At 35.3% G+C, this 18,181-nt stretch overlaps 1 protein-coding gene across 4 annotated transcripts in view; it reads right to left on the bottom strand.

The window, feature by feature from the left end:
• Window positions 1-16,828: 16,828 nt before the first annotated feature.
• Window positions 16,829-18,181, bottom strand: part of LOC309493644 (uncharacterized protein) — a 78,151-nt gene continuing 76,798 nt past the window's right edge. For all 4 annotated transcript variants that reach the window (XM_082162815.1, XM_082162816.1, XM_082162818.1 and 1 more), the window contains 4 exons: window positions 18,029-18,095; window positions 17,853-17,944; window positions 17,599-17,761; window positions 16,829-17,152 (listed from right to left, as the gene is read on the bottom strand). In XM_082162815.1, coding sequence (XP_082018941.1) covers window positions 17,066-17,152; window positions 17,599-17,761; window positions 17,853-17,944; window positions 18,029-18,095 — 409 coding nt within the window. In that variant the 3' untranslated portion in view covers window positions 16,829-17,065. The remainder of the gene's footprint in view (window positions 17,153-17,598; window positions 17,762-17,852; window positions 17,945-18,028; window positions 18,096-18,181) is intronic.

Here is an 18,181-nt window from a genome sequence, read left to right as displayed (position 1 = left end):
GGGTAAAAAATACAGACGGTCCGGCAGCAACAGTTCAAAAGCAGAGGCGAAAATATCCTCTTATCATTCATAATATAATTTTTTTACTTTCTATGCTTGGTTATGCAGTCCCTTTAGGGTTTATAGGATTAATCAAACAGAAATAGCTCTTTAAGGTAACGATTTCAGGTCACTATAGTGACCTATATTTAGTATAGCGTAAAGCATACTTTATACAGTGAATAATGATTTTATTAATCAAAATGAACTTCGCGTCCCCAGTTGGATGGTAAAGAACGATACGTGTTTGGCTGCTTTGTACATTTCTTGCCATCACAAACACACTGTAAAGATTTTGGAGGTCAATCTCAAAATGTTATGTCGACTTGCTGCACTGAACATTTTTAGTTGGTTCAGTTGAAATATATGAAGTAGGGATGTTCATTTAACATTTTGTTTTCTGACTGAAAGCTGATGGTTGTTAACCAGTCATCATCAGTTAACTGACATGATTTGAAGGTTAGATTAGAATTAAATGGACTTAGAATAGATAGGTGTCTGTGACCAATTCAAAAACCTAAAAAATGTAGATTTACATGTGCAAATAGCAGCATAAACAACAGAACATGAGGATTCACACATCAAGCACCCGCAGTGCTTCTGTGAACACAGTAAACCAGAATAAAAGTGTATATATAACTGTATATATAATAAATAGGCCAACTTAAATGAACAATTAACAAAACTAAAGTGCAATAAAGAATGGACACTTCAGGACATAATTTTCAATTTTCACCTGACAATGCAAGCTTTTGAAAACGAGTTTCAAAGTGCAAGGTTTTGAAAACGATGCCTTTACCATCTGCATGTAAACAACATAAACGTGAATTTGTGAAATTGGTATGTCATTCCAACCCGGTCACACTAAATGTGTCTCTATAGCACACATTGTGTTTATTGTGCAATTTATACGCGAAAAGGAGTTTCTGTGTGCATATGATACGCATGGGTGGGTTTAGGGTAGGTTTAGTAATGGTGTGTAATATGTAATATGTATTATATGTTTGGTTAGGATTAGTGTTGTAGGGTGCATGACATGTGTATTCACCTTATTTTCCACGAGGGTGACGCCATTACGTTCGTTTTGTCATCTTACTTTGGGCTGAGAGGGACCTCAACTTCCGTCTGAAAGGACGCTAGTTTCTAGACGTAATTCTATTGTTCTAACGGTAAAATATGTCAAGTATTATATGGTCAGTTAGGGGCTGCCATAACAATTGGATTAAGAGGATAGAACAATTTAACCAACAGTGTTACGAACACAATGTAAAGCGATCGGAATGTTGTGGTGTACTTTACGATTTACACCCGGATGTGCCGTGTCAGTTTAGCGGAAGTCGGATGACAAATTGCGGAAGCGCAAAGTATTAAAAGTGGGCGGGGCGGAATAAGGTGAATTACACGCAATAAAGTGCTATCATATGAATGTATTAAATGCATGAATAAGCCTTTCTGCATCTGACAGGGATAAATAAGTTTGAATTCTGGCAATATTTTTAAGATGGAAAAATGCAGATTTTGAAACCATTTTGATATGGGCATCAAATGACAAATGCGGATCAAAGATAACACCTAGATTTCGCACTTGTGATGCTGGAGACAATAATTCAGAATCAGAAAACAGACTTAGACAGTTATGTTTGTGCAAATCTGTCAGCATACCAAAAAGTAACAGTTCCATTTTTGATTTGTTAAGCTTAAGATAGTTGTCATGCATCCATACCTTTATTTCTTCCAGACATACGGTAAGAGCTGTAATTGCGAGATTTGGATCAGGGAGTGAGCTAACATAGATCTGCATGTCATCAGCATAACAAGGAAAAACCCCGTACCGTACTTTCTAATAATGTCACCAAGCGGCAACATATAGATGCAGAACAAAGTAGGTCCTAGTACTGACCCCTGCGGGACGCCCTGCTGTACTAATTTTGCCTCCGATTTGTTCTTCCCCAAATAAATATACTGCAAAGAGATGCCAGAGGTGCCTAACAAAACACGCAACCTGTCAAGGAGGATGATATGACATATAGTGTCAAAAGCAGCGCTAATGTCTAGCAGAACCAAAATGCTGCAAGCACCCATATCAGCAGAAACATTAGGCGTTTCTCAATAGCAAGTACGCACAGTTTGGACTTGCCAAGTCCAGCTCAGGAGAATGACTCCCGAGGACGCGAGTCCGGTAATTCTGCTAATGGAACAGCACGTTCTTCAAAGCGTCAGTCAGCTCGCTCTGCTACTCCGGTTATCTCTGTATGTACATTTTAGGCAACAATAAAACAAAATATGTTATAAAACACCACACTGCCTCTTTTCGTTTTCATTTAAAGAAATCTTAAACATTATAGCCACACAAATGGTTATTGCCTGGATCTCACAACCTGGATCAAATTTTCATAAATCTTTATAAATAAACCACAGATTTGAGCTTTAAACAACTACATTCTCGCCTGAAAAACTCTTAAATTTACATTTCGTGACACAGTAACAGTAGTATTATATGTCAACTGTAAATTAAAAGATGGCGCTTCTTATGTTGTCATTCCCCTTGTAGCACGCGCAAGTGACGATTCTCTGTCAACCAATCAACGTCCTGCAGTTAGTCTAGCTCCACCCTTTAGTACCATACCACTGTGCTGGTACCCCAACGGAAGGGTACCCAAAAAGTGTTAAGGTTCGGCTTTTTGGTACCATTCACAACTTTTGACAGTGGAAACGGAAATAAATGCATACCGTACCGTACCGTACCGCTCAGTGAAAACAAGCCATTAGAGATTAGAGTCGAATCTTCCCTAACAATTTTTAAGTCTCTTTTAAAAAGGTATTTGTTTTCTCTGGCGTATTGATTTTTTTTTTTTTTAAATGTATATATTATATTATATTTTTGTGTATTAGAGTGTGTATATTTAGGATACGTATTTAGTTGTCTTGTACAGCACTTTGGCCAGTCTTGTGGCTGTTTTAAATGTACTTTATAAATTAATTAAACTTGAAACCACTGATTGTAATAATACATCAAAATTCTTACTGTCAGTTAACCGGTTAAGGCCAATTTATACTTCTGCGTCGAGTGTACGCCGTAGTGTACGTCGTAGGGTACGCACGTAGGCGACGCCGTCGTGAGCATTTATACTTCTGCGAATGTCTGTGTTGCTCTGCAGTTACACCGCCGAAACGCTAGTTGGCGCGGGTGGGTTTTAATGTTCCAGTTCCACTGTGTTTACATTCCTCGCGGCTGTTTTGAGTTTAGGTTTCTACGAGCAATGGCGACTGAAGGAGTCATACAGATGGCTGTATTTCCGCACTTCTTCAAGCAATCTCTCGGTCACTTGGTCTGTTTCCATGGCTCTTCACTGATCTTCGGAATTTAAAAATGGCGGGCGGGCGGTGCAGAGTGCAGAAGATCATTCCGGAAACGCGATGCTACCCAGCCGACCAATCACAGATCTTGCGGTCCGCGTCGCCGCGACGCGTAGTTACATTTTTGAGGAGGTGCGCGTCAGGGTACGGCGAAGGGTACGACGTATGGTACACGTCAATGCGTATGCTACGCCGTACCTTCTACGCGAACCCGACGCAGAAGTATAAATTGGCCTTTAGTCATAGTATTCTCAATGTATTTTAACACTGGCACTTTAGTTGAACCATCTGAATATTTTAAATGCAACAATCAACATAAAATTGAGTTTTGACCTTTGTGTATTTTTTTTACAGTGTATTTTTTAGGGCAATAAACCCAGACAGCAACATAGTGTTGGCCCAGATCCGGCCCACATCCTGGCTGTGTGGATTCCAGATGTGGGCCAGATCCAGGCCGATACTATGTAGCTGTCTGAGACTGGTGTTTTAGTGTTATTATGAACATCGCCATCACATTCAGAGATACTGCTAAATGTAAAAGCAATCAAACGTGTCATTCTTTATTATCAAACAGTGGACAAAATAAGTAAATTTGTGTAATGAAATGAATATAACATGTGCATGCATACTGCTGCTGCTTATCTTTAGCATGTACACTAACTTGTGTGGAAATGGGCATGGAATGGTGAAAAAATGCTGACCTAAAAATTGTTACACTTAATTTAAGTGATATTACTTAACATTAATGAACCAACATACAATAAAACTACCAAAACACATCATTCATGTCTCAAATTAAGGCATTCTTTCAGAACTCTAGTGAAGGTTTCAGCCAACAAACATAAATTAAATATACAAAACAAAAAACACACAAACAACAGGCAGCAATATGCACTATTTTCTGCTGTTCAGAATTCAATGCAGTTTATGTTACATGGTTCATGTTTACATTAATGTACAAACCTTTTGTATAGATGGTGATGAAAATGAAAGACTAAGACTTGTGTATGTGTTTAGCTACATCTTATTTTTTCTGATTTAAAAAAATTATATTTCAGAATAATATATATCAATGTGGTATACGGTAGAAATATTACACATTTCAGTCTAGCTTAGGTTTTTAAATTAAATAACACAGTCTTGGAAATAATATGTAAGCATGTGCAAATAAGCCTGTATAGTAAATCAAGTTCTGTTGGTCTTTGTGTTTAAGTGAGAAATTAATTCATTTAAATTGAAAGATCTCAATGTTTATAAGATCTTTCAATTATGTTTAACAGTTTTGAGTGTATAAAAGAGTGTATAAAAATGGGCTCTGAGTTTTGGCAGTGGTTGTGTCTAAGTGAAATATGTAGTTTGGAAGATGTAGTCACTGAATGCATTAATACAACATTGAATGACACAGACATTTGCAACACTTCTACAGTAATACCGTAGTAAAATATATTCAGAATCTAAAAAATTAAATACTATCAAAACAATTAGATGTAGCTGAACACATACAGGTATTAATCTTTCAGTTTCATCACCATCTATAAAAAGGGGAAACTTGGGGGAAAATGTGTACTGTACTGTAAACAATGACCATGTAACATATAATGTTGTGAATTCTGAACAACAGAAAACAGCAGAAATATTTTATAATGCTTCCTGTTATTTGTGTTTTTTTATTTAACGTGTGTTTTTTGGGGGTAAAACCTTTTCTAGTGTTCTGGAAGAATGAGTTGATCTGACACATGAATGAAGTTTCAGTGCATTTTGAATGTGAAATGAACTGCTGTCAAGCTGTAAGTTGGTTTGGAGAAGATATCATGGTCTTTTAACCTGACATCATTTAAGACATCATTTAAGACTGTGGTATAAATGATTGAATGATTTAACCATAACTCATTACTATCCTTGATTTCTAAAATAGGTATTTTTCATGTGTATGTAGACTAGGGTGTGTGATATTGAGTTGTTGCACTCCCCCCCCACACACAATTTACATATCAATGCAGGAAGGCCTTAAAGGCCAGTGTTTTTCTTAGGTGAGAAAACTGGCCAACAACCCCCAGAGTCCTGTTACCAATATCTGTGCAACTTCTCAAATACACTAGAATAAACTAGAGAAAACGCTGGGATTTACCCTGCCAAATTTATTTTGTAAAGTTTTCTTTTGTAAAAATGTATTTAAAAAATAAATAAAACAAGAATTACACTATCTACTGTTCACTGCAGTTAATGTTACATTATCCACGTTTACAATACTGTACAAAAATATGAAACTGAGATTAACACTTGTATAGGTGTTTAGTTAAATATAATTTTTTTGTTTTTGTTTTTTTTAGATTCAGAATTTAAAACATCTGCAAATTGGCCTGTATAGAACATAAATGTCTGTTGGTGTTTGTGTTAAGTGAGAAATAAATAAAAAATTTTGCCAAAGCAATAATAAATGATCCACAGTTTGGCTCACATAAGCCCCGTTCACACAGAGATTCCGGAAAATACACTGATAATTTGTCCCGCGATTGTTTGATTTCTGTTCATTCACACTCCCAGGGATTTTCTGAAATCAGTATTATATATTATAATATAATATTTAAATATAAAATCTTGTTTACTTGTTTAGCACTATGTTCGCAATGAAACTAAATTAATGATTATTCCAAACACAAATAAAATGTAAGTTTCCCAATTCTAAAGTCACTTTTTCAAAACTCTCTTCACACAGTGATCACACCTTCCGTCTATGTGAGCTAAACTGTGGATCACTGCTTTGAAAGATGTCATTGAATGCATTTTGTTCCATTTACATTCATTATTCTTAAACACAAACACCAACAGAACTTTATGTTCTATACAGGCTAATTTGCACATGTTTACATACTCTTTTTAAAACTGTTAATAATAATAGTACTGTTAAACTGTTAAAAATAACAAGTAATTTCAATCACATTGAAATAGATATTCTGATTCTAAAATATAATATAATCAAAATAATTAGATGTAAGTGTTAGTCTTTCAGTTTCATCACCATCTATACAAAAGGGGAAACTTAGGAATATTTTAGTACAGTAATGTTAAAAAGTTAGTTTGTTAGTATACTTTACTTTATTGCCCTTTTTCAGGAAATTTGTCTTGGACTCAAAGCTGCATTAGTACACAACATATACATACACACACAAACCAAAAAGAGTTTTAAAAAAACGGCATTACTACATCTTGCTATTTAACATATTAATAGATACAGGAATAAAAGATTTTTTTGTAACGGTTCCTCTTACTCAGTGGGACTCTATACCCTCTCCCTGATGGCAGAAGCTGATACATTGGAAATAAAACATGGCTTGAATCACTCACTATTGTCTGTGCATTTTTTTTAAAAATCCACGATTCGTAAATTGATTGAAGTGATGAGTACTCTCTTACACCCATAACTTAACATTGCAGTTTTCACAAGACGTACAAGCTGTGATTTTAATTGGACCAAAAGATTGCCATATGAAGTGTGCATCCAATAATTTAAAAGACTACCTAAAACGGCATAATGAAATAATTGCATAATTCTCTGATTTACACCAAACAGCCTAAGTCTTCTTAAAAAATACAATCGTTGCCGGAATTTTGAACAAAGATAATCAATGTGGGCTTTCCAAGTAAATGAACGATCAATGACCACACCTATATACTTATAGGTATCCACCTGCTCAATATTATCATAGATGATAACTGGGCTGTAATCAAAAAGGATCATGTAACATCAACTGCAGTGAATTATAAACAGTAGATAGTGTCATTCTTGTTTTATGAAAGCATTTTACAAAAGAAAACATTGTGTAATGCTCCTGTTGTTTGTGTTTTTTTTTTTTTTTTATGAGTGACAAAGTGTGTTTGTTGTTAAATCTTTTCTAGTGTTCTGGAAGAATGAGTTGATCTGAGACATGAAGTTTCAGTGCATTTTGAATGAGAAATTAACTGCTGTCAAGCTGTAAGTTGGTTAGGAGAACTGAGTGAAGAGTTTTGAAAATGTACCTAAATATTGAGAAATGTGTCCTAGTGATTGTAAAAACCTGTAATTTAATTTAATTTGGCAGGGTAAATCCCAGCGTTTTCTCTAGTTTATTCTAGTGTATTTGAGAAGTTGCACAGATATTGGTAACAGGACTCTGGGGGTTGTTGGCTCTCACCTAAGAAAAACACTGGCCTTTAAGGCCTTCCTGCATTGATATGTAAATTGTGTGTGGGGGGGGAGTGCAACAACTCAATATCACACACCCTAGTCTACATACACATGAAAAATACCTATTTTAGAAATCAAGGATAGTAATGAGTTATGGTTAAATCATTCAATCATTTATACCACAGTCTTAAATGATGTCTTAAATGATGTCAGGTTAAAAGACCATGATATCTTCTCCAAACCAACTTACAGCTTGACAGCAGTTCATTTCACATTCAAAATGCACTGAAACTTCATTCATGTGTCAGATCAACTCATTCTTCCAGAACACTAGAAAAGGTTTTACCCCCAAAAAACACACGTTAAATAAAAAAACACAAATAACAGGAAGCATTATAAAATATTTCTGCTGTTTTCTGTTGTTCAGAATTCACAACATTATATGTTACATGGTCATTGTTTACAGTACAGTACACATTTTCCCCCAAGTTTCCCCTTTTTATAGATGGTGATGAAACTGAAAGATTAATACCTGTATGTGTTCAGCTACATCTAATTGTTTTGATAGTATTTAATTTTTTAGATTCTGAATATATTTTACTACGGTATTACTGTAGAAGTGTTGCAAATGTCTGTGTCATTCAATGTTGTATTAATGCATTCAGTGACTACATCTTCCAAACTACATATTTCACTTAGACACAACCACTGCCAAAACTCAGAGCCCATTTTTATACACTCTTTTATACACTCAAAACTGTTAAACATAATTGAAAGATCTTATAAACATTGAGATCTTTCAATTTAAATGAATTAATTTCTCACTTAAACACAAAGACCAACAGAACTTGATTTACTATACAGGCTTATTTGCACATGCTTACATATTATTTCCAAGACTGTGTTATTTAATTTAAAAACCTAAGCTAGACTGAAATGTGTAATATTTCTACCGTATACCACATTGATATATATTATTCTGAAATATAATTTTTTTAAATCAGAAAAAATAAGATGTAGCTAAACACATACACAAGTCTTAGTCTTTCATTTTCATCACCATCTATACAAAAGGTTTGTACATTAATGTAAACATGAACCATGTAACATAAACTGCATTGAATTCTGAACAGCAGAAAATAGTGCATATTGCTGCCTGTTGTTTGTGTGTTTTTTGTTTTGTATATTTAATTTATGTTTGTTGGCTGAAACCTTCACTAGAGTTCTGAAAGAATGCCTTAATTTGAGACATGAATGATGTGTTTTGGTAGTTTTATTGTATGTTGGTTCATTAATGTTAAGTAATATCACTTAAATTAAGTGTAACAATTTTTAGGTCAGCATTTTTTCACCATTCCATGCCCATTTCCACACAAGTTAGTGTACATGCTAAAGATAAGCAGCAGCAGTATGCATGCACATGTTATATTCATTTCATTACACAAATTTACTTATTTTGTCCACTGTTTGATAATAAAGAATGACACGTTTGATTGCTTTTACATTTAGCAGTATCTCTGAATGTGATGGCGATGTTCATAATAACACTAAAACACCAGTCTCAGACAGCTACATAGTATCGGCCTGGATCTGGCCCACATCTGGAATCCACACAGCCAGGATGTGGGCCGGATCTGGGCCAACACTATGTTGCTGTCTGGGTTTATTGCCCTAAAAAATACACTGTAAAAAAAATACACAAAGGTCAAAACTCAATTTTATGTTGATTGTTGCATTTAAAATATTCAGATGGTTCAACTAAAGTGCCAGTGTTAAAATACATTGAGAATACTATGACTAAAGGCCAATTTATACTTCTGCGTCGGGTTCGCGTAGAAGGTACGGCGTAGCATACGCATTGACGTGTACCATACGTCGTACCCTTCGCCGTACCCTGACGCGCACCTCCTCAAAAATGTAACTACGCGTCGCGGCGACGCGGACCGCAAGATCTGTGATTGGTCGGCTGGGTAGCATCGCGTTTCCGGAATGATCTTCTGCACTCTGCACCGCCCGCCCGCCATTTTTAAATTCCGAAGATCAGTGAAGAGCCATGGAAACAGACCAAGTGACCGAGAGATTGCTTGAAGAAGTGCGGAAATACAGCCATCTGTATGACTCCTTCAGTCGCCATTGCTCGTAGAAACCTAAACTCAAAACAGCCGCGAGGAATGTAAACACAGTGGAACTGGAACATTAAAACCCACCCGCGCCAACTAGCGTTTCGGCGGTGTAACTGCAGAGCAACACAGACATTCGCAGAAGTATAAATGCTCACGACGGCGTCGCCTACGTGCGTACCCTACGACGTACACTACGGCGTACACTCGACGCAGAAGTATAAATTGGCCTTAACCGGTTAACTGACAGTAAGAATTTTGATGTATTATTACAATCAGTGGTTTCAAGTTTAATTAATTTATAAAGTACATTTAAAACAGCCACAAGACTGGCCAAAGTGCTGTACAAGACAACTAAATACGTATCCTAAATATACACACTCTAATACACAAAAATATAATATAATATATACATTTAAAAAAAAAAAAAATCAATACGCCAGAGAAAACAAATACCTTTTTAAAAGAGACTTAAAAATTGTTAGGGAAGATTCGACTCTAATCTCTAATGGCTTGTTTTCACTGAGCGGTACGGTACGGTACGGTATGCATTTATTTCCGTTTCCACTGTCAAAAGTTGTGAATGGTACCAAAAAGCCGAACCTTAACACTTTTTGGGTACCCTTCCGTTGGGGTACCAGCACAGTGGTATGGTACTAAAGGGTGGAGCTAGACTAACTGCAGGACGTTGATTGGTTGACAGAGAATCGTCACTTGCGCGTGCTACAAGGGGAATGACAACATAAGAAGCGCCATCTTTTAATTTACAGTTGACATATAATACTACTGTTACTGTGTCACGAAATGTAAATTTAAGAGTTTTTCAGGCGAGAATGTAGTTGTTTAAAGCTCAAATCTGTGGTTTATTTATAAAGATTTATGAAAATTTGATCCAGGTTGTGAGATCCAGGCAATCACCATTTGTGTGGCTATAATGTTTAAGATTTCTTTAAATGAAAACGAAAAGAGGCAGTGTGGTGTTTTATAACATATTTTGTTTTATTGTTGCCTAAAATGTACATACAGAGATAACCGGAGTAGCAGAGCGAGCTGACTGACGCTTTGAAGAACGTGCTGTTCCATTAGCAGAATTACCGGACTCGCGTCCTCGGGAGTCATTCTCCTGAGCTGGACTTGGCAAGTCCAAACTGTGCGTACTTGCTATTGAGAAACGCCTAATGTTTCTGCTGATATGGGTGCTTGCAGCATTTTGGTTCTGCTAGACATTAGCGCTGCTTTTGACACTATATGTCATATCATCCTCCTTGACAGGTTGCGTGTTTTGTTAGGCACCTCTGGCATCTCTTTGCAGTATATTTATTTGGGGAAGAACAAATCGGAGGCAAAATTAGTACAGCAGGGCGTCCCGCAGGGGTCAGTACTAGGACCTACTTTGTTCTGCATCTATATGTTGCCGCTTGGTGACATTATTAGAAAGTACGGTACGGGGTTTTTCCTTGTTATGCTGATGACATGCAGATCTATGTTAGCTCACTCCCTGATCCAAATCTCGCAATTACAGCTCTTACCGTATGTCTGGAAGAAATAAAGGTATGGATGCATGACAACTATCTTAAGCTTAACAAATCAAAAATGGAACTGTTACTTTTTGGTATGCTGACAGATTTGCACAAACATAACTGTCTAAGTCTGTTTTCTGATTCTGAATTATTGTCTCCAGCATCACAAGTGCGAAATCTAGGTGTTATCTTTGATCCGCATTGGTCATTTGATGCCCATATCAAAATGGTTTCAAAATCTGCATTTTTCCATCTTAAAAATATTGCCAGAATTCAAACTTATTTATCCCTGTCAGATGCAGAAAGGCTTATTCATGCATTTAATACATTCATATGATAGCACTTTATTGCGTGTAATTCACCTTATTCCGCCCCGCCCACTTTTAATACTTTGCGCTTCCGCAATTTGTCATCCGACTTCCGCTAAACTGACACGGCACATCCGGGTGTAAATCGTAAAGTACACCACAACATTCCGATCGCTTTACATTGTGTTCGTAACACTGTTGGTTAAATTGTTCTATCCTCTTAATCCAATTGTTATGGCAGCCCCTAACTGACCATATAATACTTGACATATTTTACCGTTAGAACAATAGAATTACGTCTAGAAACTAGCGTCCTTTCAGACGGAAGTTGAGGTCCCTCTCAGCCCAAAGTAAGATGACAAAACGAACGTAATGGCGTCACCCTCGTGGAAAATAAGGTGAATACACATGTCATGCACCCTACAACACTAATCCTAACCAAACATATAATACATATTACATATTACACACCATTACTAAACCTACCCTAAACCCACCCATGCGTATCATATGCACACAGAAACTCCTTTTCGCGTATAAATTGCACAATAAACACAATGTGTGCTATAGAGACACATTTAGTGTGACCGGGTTGGAATGACATACCAATTTCACAAATTCACGTTTATGTTGTTTACATGCAGATGGTAAAGGCATCGTTTTCAAAACCTTGCACTTTGAAACTCGTTTTCAAAAGCTTGCATTGTCAGGTGAAAATTGAAAATTATGTCCTGAAGTGTCCATTCTTTATTGCACTTTAGTTTTGTTAATTGTTCATTTAAGTTGGCCTATTTATTATATATACAGTTATATATACACTTTTATTCTGGTTTACTGTGTTCACAGAAGCACTGCGGGTGCTTGATGTGTGAATCCTCATGTTCTGTTGTTTATGCTGCTATTTGCACATGTAAATCTACATTTTTTAGGTTTTTGAATTGGTCACAGACACCTATCTATTCTAAGTCCATTTAATTCTAATCTAACCTTCAAATCATGTCAGTTAACTGATGATGACTGGTTAACAACCATCAGCTTTCAGTCAGAAAACAAAATGTTAAATGAACATCCCTACTTCATATATTTCAACTGAACCAACTAAAAATGTTCAGTGCAGCAAGTCGACATAACATTTTGAGATTGACCTCCAAAATCTTTACAGTGTGTTTGTGATGGCAAGAAATGTACAAAGCAGCCAAACACGTATCGTTCTTTACCATCCAACTGGGGACGCGAAGTTCATTTTGATTAATAAAATCATTATTCACTGTATAAAGTATGCTTTACGCTATACTAAATATAGGTCACTATAGTGACCTGAAATCGTTACCTTAAAGAGCTATTTCTGTTTGATTAATCCTATAAACCCTAAAGGGACTGCATAACCAAGCATAGAAAGTAAAAAAATTATATTATGAATGATAAGAGGATATTCTCGCCTCTGCTTTTGAACTGTTGCTGCCGGACCGTCTGTATTTTTTACCCCGTTGTAGATTTAAATGGTCTTTCCTCAAGCAATTCAATTCAATTTAGTCTGTCTTTATTTTGTAACTATAGTTACAAAATAAAGACAGACTTAACTGTTCACACACACACACACACACAGTTCCATTGCAGGCTATTGCGAGTCCCCTCTTGTATAGGTAGAAATCGTTCAGAGATGATATTCCATCTTGGCATGTTTAAAATATTATTATTTTTTGCATATTTGAAGTTATATTATGAAAAAAGACCTTAAAAGAAAATTGTGTATTTCATTTTTGTTTCTTCAAAATGACCAGATGCAGCAAGTCAACTCAAAAGTTTTGAATTAGATCAAGAAAGGTCCACTGTTGGATGGTAACGAACGACATATGTTTGGTTGCATTTAAATTTAGCAATATTTCAAACACTGAATATCTCTGTACATCAACATCCTAGAAACAAAGGAAACAGAAAAATAAGGACATGTCTATTGATTTTTTTTAAGAGTAGAAATTATGTTTTAATTAATAGGCAGCCAATACTATCAGTCACATTATTAATATCTTAATAATATAATAATAATTACATTATAATTATGACATTGAGTTGCAGATCCCCTCTTGGCATGTTTTTTTTTTTTTATATATATAAAAATGAATATTTGAAGTTATATTATGAGAAATATAATATAATATATATGGTAACCCTTTATAATAACTGCATCCTATTAATCATTAGTTAAGCATTGGTAAACAGATAAATCATTATTCATAAAGCAGACATTAATAAGCAGTTTATAAATACACCTTTAAACGCTGTATTATTGAGTTAGAAGCATATCTATAATGTGTTTAATAATTGCATTTTCATACTTTATTAAATATTAATTATCAATTTATCATTTCTAAATGAAGTATAGCATTATTTACAAACCAGTTATTTAGGTGTTTACAGTGATTAATAAGATCACTTAGAAAGTGTGAGTAAATATAGTAGATTCAGGGAGTTATAAAGCATTTAGTAGTGGTCAGTTCACTATTTTGCGAGCTCATCTAAAGTGAGGACTAGTTATGCTTTGTAAATAATTTATAAAGGAGATTTAAAGACTCAGTTATCTTCTAAACAGAAAAAGGGAACAAACACACACAGTGATAGAGAACATAGAAATATTAACAGCCTTTAAATCTCCTTTATAAATGCTTTACAAGGCATAACTAGTCCTCACTTTAGATGAGCTCACAAAAACTCGTTTTCAAAAGCTTGCATTGTCAGGCCCCCAAAATGGCATTTTCGTTGAAATGAACGGCCAAAACGTTTTCAGTTTTCAGTTGAAAATGATGTCGTGTAAACAGACCCTAAAGCGTGTATTATTTATTGCACTTTAGTTTTGTTAATTGTTCATTTAAGTTGGCCTATTTATTATATATACAGTTATATATACACTTTTATTCTGGTTTACTGTGTTCACAGAAGCACTGCGGGTGCTTGATGTGTGAATCCTCATGTTCTGTTGTTTATGCTGCTATTTGCACATGTAAATCTACATTTTTTAGGTATTTGAATCGGTCACAGACTATTCTATTCTAAGTCCATTTAATTCTAATCTAACCTTCAAATCATGTCAGTTAACTGATGATGACTGGTTAACAACCATCAGCTTTCAGTCAGAAAACAAAATGTTAAATGAACATCCCTACTTCATATATTTCAACTGAACCAACTAAAAATGTTCAGTGCAGCAAGTCGACATAACATTTTGAGATTGACCTCCAAAATCTTTACAGTGTGTTTGTGATGGCAAGAAATGTACAAAGCAGCCAAACACGTATCGTTCTTTACCATCCAACTGGGGACGCGAAGTTCATTTTGATTAATAAAATCATTATTCACTGTATAAAGTATGCTTTACGCTATACTAAATATAGGTCACTATAGTGACCTGAAATCGTTACCTTAAAGAGCTATTTCTGTTTGATTAATCCTATAAACCCTAAAGGGACTGCATAACCAAGCATAGAAAGTATCTATGAAGAGAGAAAATAAGCGTTAAATAAGAAAAATAATATTATGAATGAAAATAGGCATAATATATAATATACTATATATATGTAGTTAAATAATGAAGGCAGACTTCACTGCCAGTTCACTTCACTGTTCACACACACACACACACACACACACACACACAGCTCCATTGCAGCCAAGTCCCCTCTTGTATAGATAGAGATCGTTCCGAGAGTCCCCTCTCGGCCAGTGTAGAGCGACATTGGTCTGTTAGTAATATAGATATGTATGTGTGTGTGCAATGACACATAACAATGGCAAGTAAATTGTTAGGGACTGCATAACCAAGCATAGAAAGTAAAAAAAATTATATTATGAATGATAAGAGGATATTCTCGCCTCTGCTTTTGAACTGTTGCTGCCGGACGGTCTGTATTTTTGACCCCATTGTAGATTTAAATGGTCTTTCCTCAAGCAATTCAATTTTTGATAACTGATGATGTTCGTCATTCTTTTCTTTTTTTTACTATGCATATTGTGATCTCTGATGCCTAGGCCTATAAATATATATTTTATTTTATTTATTTTTTTTTGCATATTTGAAGTTATATTATGAAAAAAGACCTTAAAATAAAATTTTGTATTTCATTTTTGTTTCTTCAAAATGACCAGATGCAGCAAGTCACCTCAAAAGTTTTGAATTAGATCTTCAAGAAAGGTCCACTGTTGGATGGTAACGAACGACATATGTTTGGTTGCATTTAAATTGAGCAATAATTCAAACACTGACTTTCTCTGTACATCAACATCCTAGAAAAAAAAAAGGAAACAGAAAAAAAATGGCATGTCTATTGATTTTATTAGAGTAGAAATTATGTTTTAATTAATAGGCCACAACAGAGAATGAATTTCTTAAAGCAATAACTTTGCTGTAATGTCCACAACATAACGCTTCTGATGTTTTATAGTGCTTTCATTGAAAGTGTGAAAATGAAAGAAAATGAAAAATATCAAATAATATTCTGTATTATTTATTGGTATGGAACTGCTACTGAGGTACAGACGAAATTATTAAGAAAAGTAGTAACAATAAATTGTTAGGGACTGCATAACCAAGCATAGAAAGTATCTATGAAGAGAGAGCGTTAAATAAGAAAAATAATATTATGAATGATAAGAGGATATTCTCGCCTCTGCTTTTGAACTGTTGCCGTCGGGCAGAAATGTATATATATATAGTTACATAATGAAGGCAGACTTCACTGCCAGTTCACTTCACTGTTCACACACACACAGCTCCATTGCAGGCTATCAAGTCCCCACTAGTATAGATAGAGATCGTTCAGAGTTTCAGGTCCCCACTTGGCATGTTTTTTTAAAAATAAAAAAATGCATATTTGAAGTTATATTATGAAAAAAGAGCTTAAAAGAAAATTTTGTATGTCATTTTTGTTTCTTCAAAATGACCAGAAACACTAGTCCCCTCTTGGCCAGTGTAGAGCGATAGTCCCCTGTTAGTAATATAGACGTGTATGTGTGTGTGTGTGTGTGTGTGTGTGTGTGTGTGTGTGTCGGCGGCCGCGATCGAACAGTGGAAACATGAAAACATAGGCTACTCCGTTATTTTGTTCAGGACATCTACAGATATTATTTATAAATGTATAATTAAACTTGTTTAAATGTACAGTTTGGTGTTGTTTTGTTTTTAAAATATATCCTAATACAATAAATGCATTAATCTCTCAATTGGGTATGTATCATTAAAGATATAGAGTTTGGAATCTAGCGGTCAAAATGACCGCTCGCGGCAGTTCTAGTAGTTATGGAATTCTGGCACTTCTAGTGTTAAGGGTCTCCAGTAAAATAAATCACACACAGGTCTAAAAGAATGAGGCAACAAACCCTCCACCAAGACACTAATAGTAAAGAAAGTTAAAAGATTTACATCAAAATTAATGATAGCTAAAAAATAAGACCTGTATAACGTTAGGCTAATTGCTAATTTACTGGCAGAAGCGGAGACTGGCGTTAATATCTGAAAGCGTTGATTCTGTAGCATTCATCTCTTGAATATGGATGCTGTAGTCCTCAGCATTTTTTCTGGACACTTTTGATGTTGTTGGGTTTGAGTCCACAGCAAAGACATCTGAAGAACTTCCTGAACTGCTGTCTGACCTGGACAAGAATGAGACGAGAGGAGCTGAGTGACTTCATGACATCCATTTAACCTCTGAAACTCATGAACCACAGTGGAATTTCCTTATAATAAACAGGAAAGAAAATGTGTTTTATGAGACTATAGTTGCTCTTTCAAAAGTAAATACTGATATTTTACTTTTCTTTCTTAAATGTCTCTGGAGAGAGTGCATTTTTTTCCTATGGAGCGGGATCATAAAATTGCTGAACTTATTACTGAGGACAAAATAAATAAAAAAGCTTGAGAAAACTGGGCCTAAAAGTTTGAATTTCTGACAGTTGGAGTTTGAAAAGTTTTGGATTATTTGAACGTTCCGTCACAGGAAGGAAATGGAAGAATAGTAACAGATTAAACAACTGACTCTGACATTTCCCTCTAAAAGTCATGGATTGCCAAAATAAGACTGTCTGTACTGATGTCTGACCTCATTATTGAGGACACAATAGACCAGGAAGATGAAGGTTCCCTGCTGGGAGTTCAAGATCAGGAAGAGGATCTCCAGCTCCTTCCTGTCATTAGTGAATAAACCCAGAATCCAGGAGCAACCAAGAACCACAAACTGAGCCAGTGTTTTAAATACCATAATCCTGCAGAGAAAGAGAGAGAAATATTTAATGTGTCTTTGTTGTCTATGTTTTTCTATTCTATAGTGGCAGAGCAACAAACAGTGCATAATACTTGGTTTGTTTCATCTGAGAAACTTCAGCATTCAGTTTGGTGAGAGTTAAACACAGACTGATGGCGATGCTGATGAAGAGAATCATGTTCAACTGCAGAAAAATAAAAAATTATCACATTATTTTTCTTGACTTCAACAACAGCCCATGAGAAATATGTCTGTAACTAGAACTCACTGCTAGTATGACACAAACAGGACCAAGAAAACTCCAGATAAAACCTTTATCCCTTTGAATCCAGCAACTGTTTAGAGGAAACATAATATAAGAACTGAATTAATAAATAAATAAATAAACTATTTCAGGTGTTGACTGTTGAAATACAGATAT

Source organism: Leuciscus leuciscus (assembly GCF_965113295.1).
Source record: "Leuciscus leuciscus genome assembly, chromosome: 3".
Classification (NCBI taxonomy): Eukaryota; Metazoa; Chordata; class Actinopteri; order Cypriniformes; family Leuciscidae; genus Leuciscus; species Leuciscus leuciscus.
The sequence above is the reverse complement of the archived record's forward strand: the minus strand, read 5'-3'. Positions and strand labels throughout refer to the sequence as shown.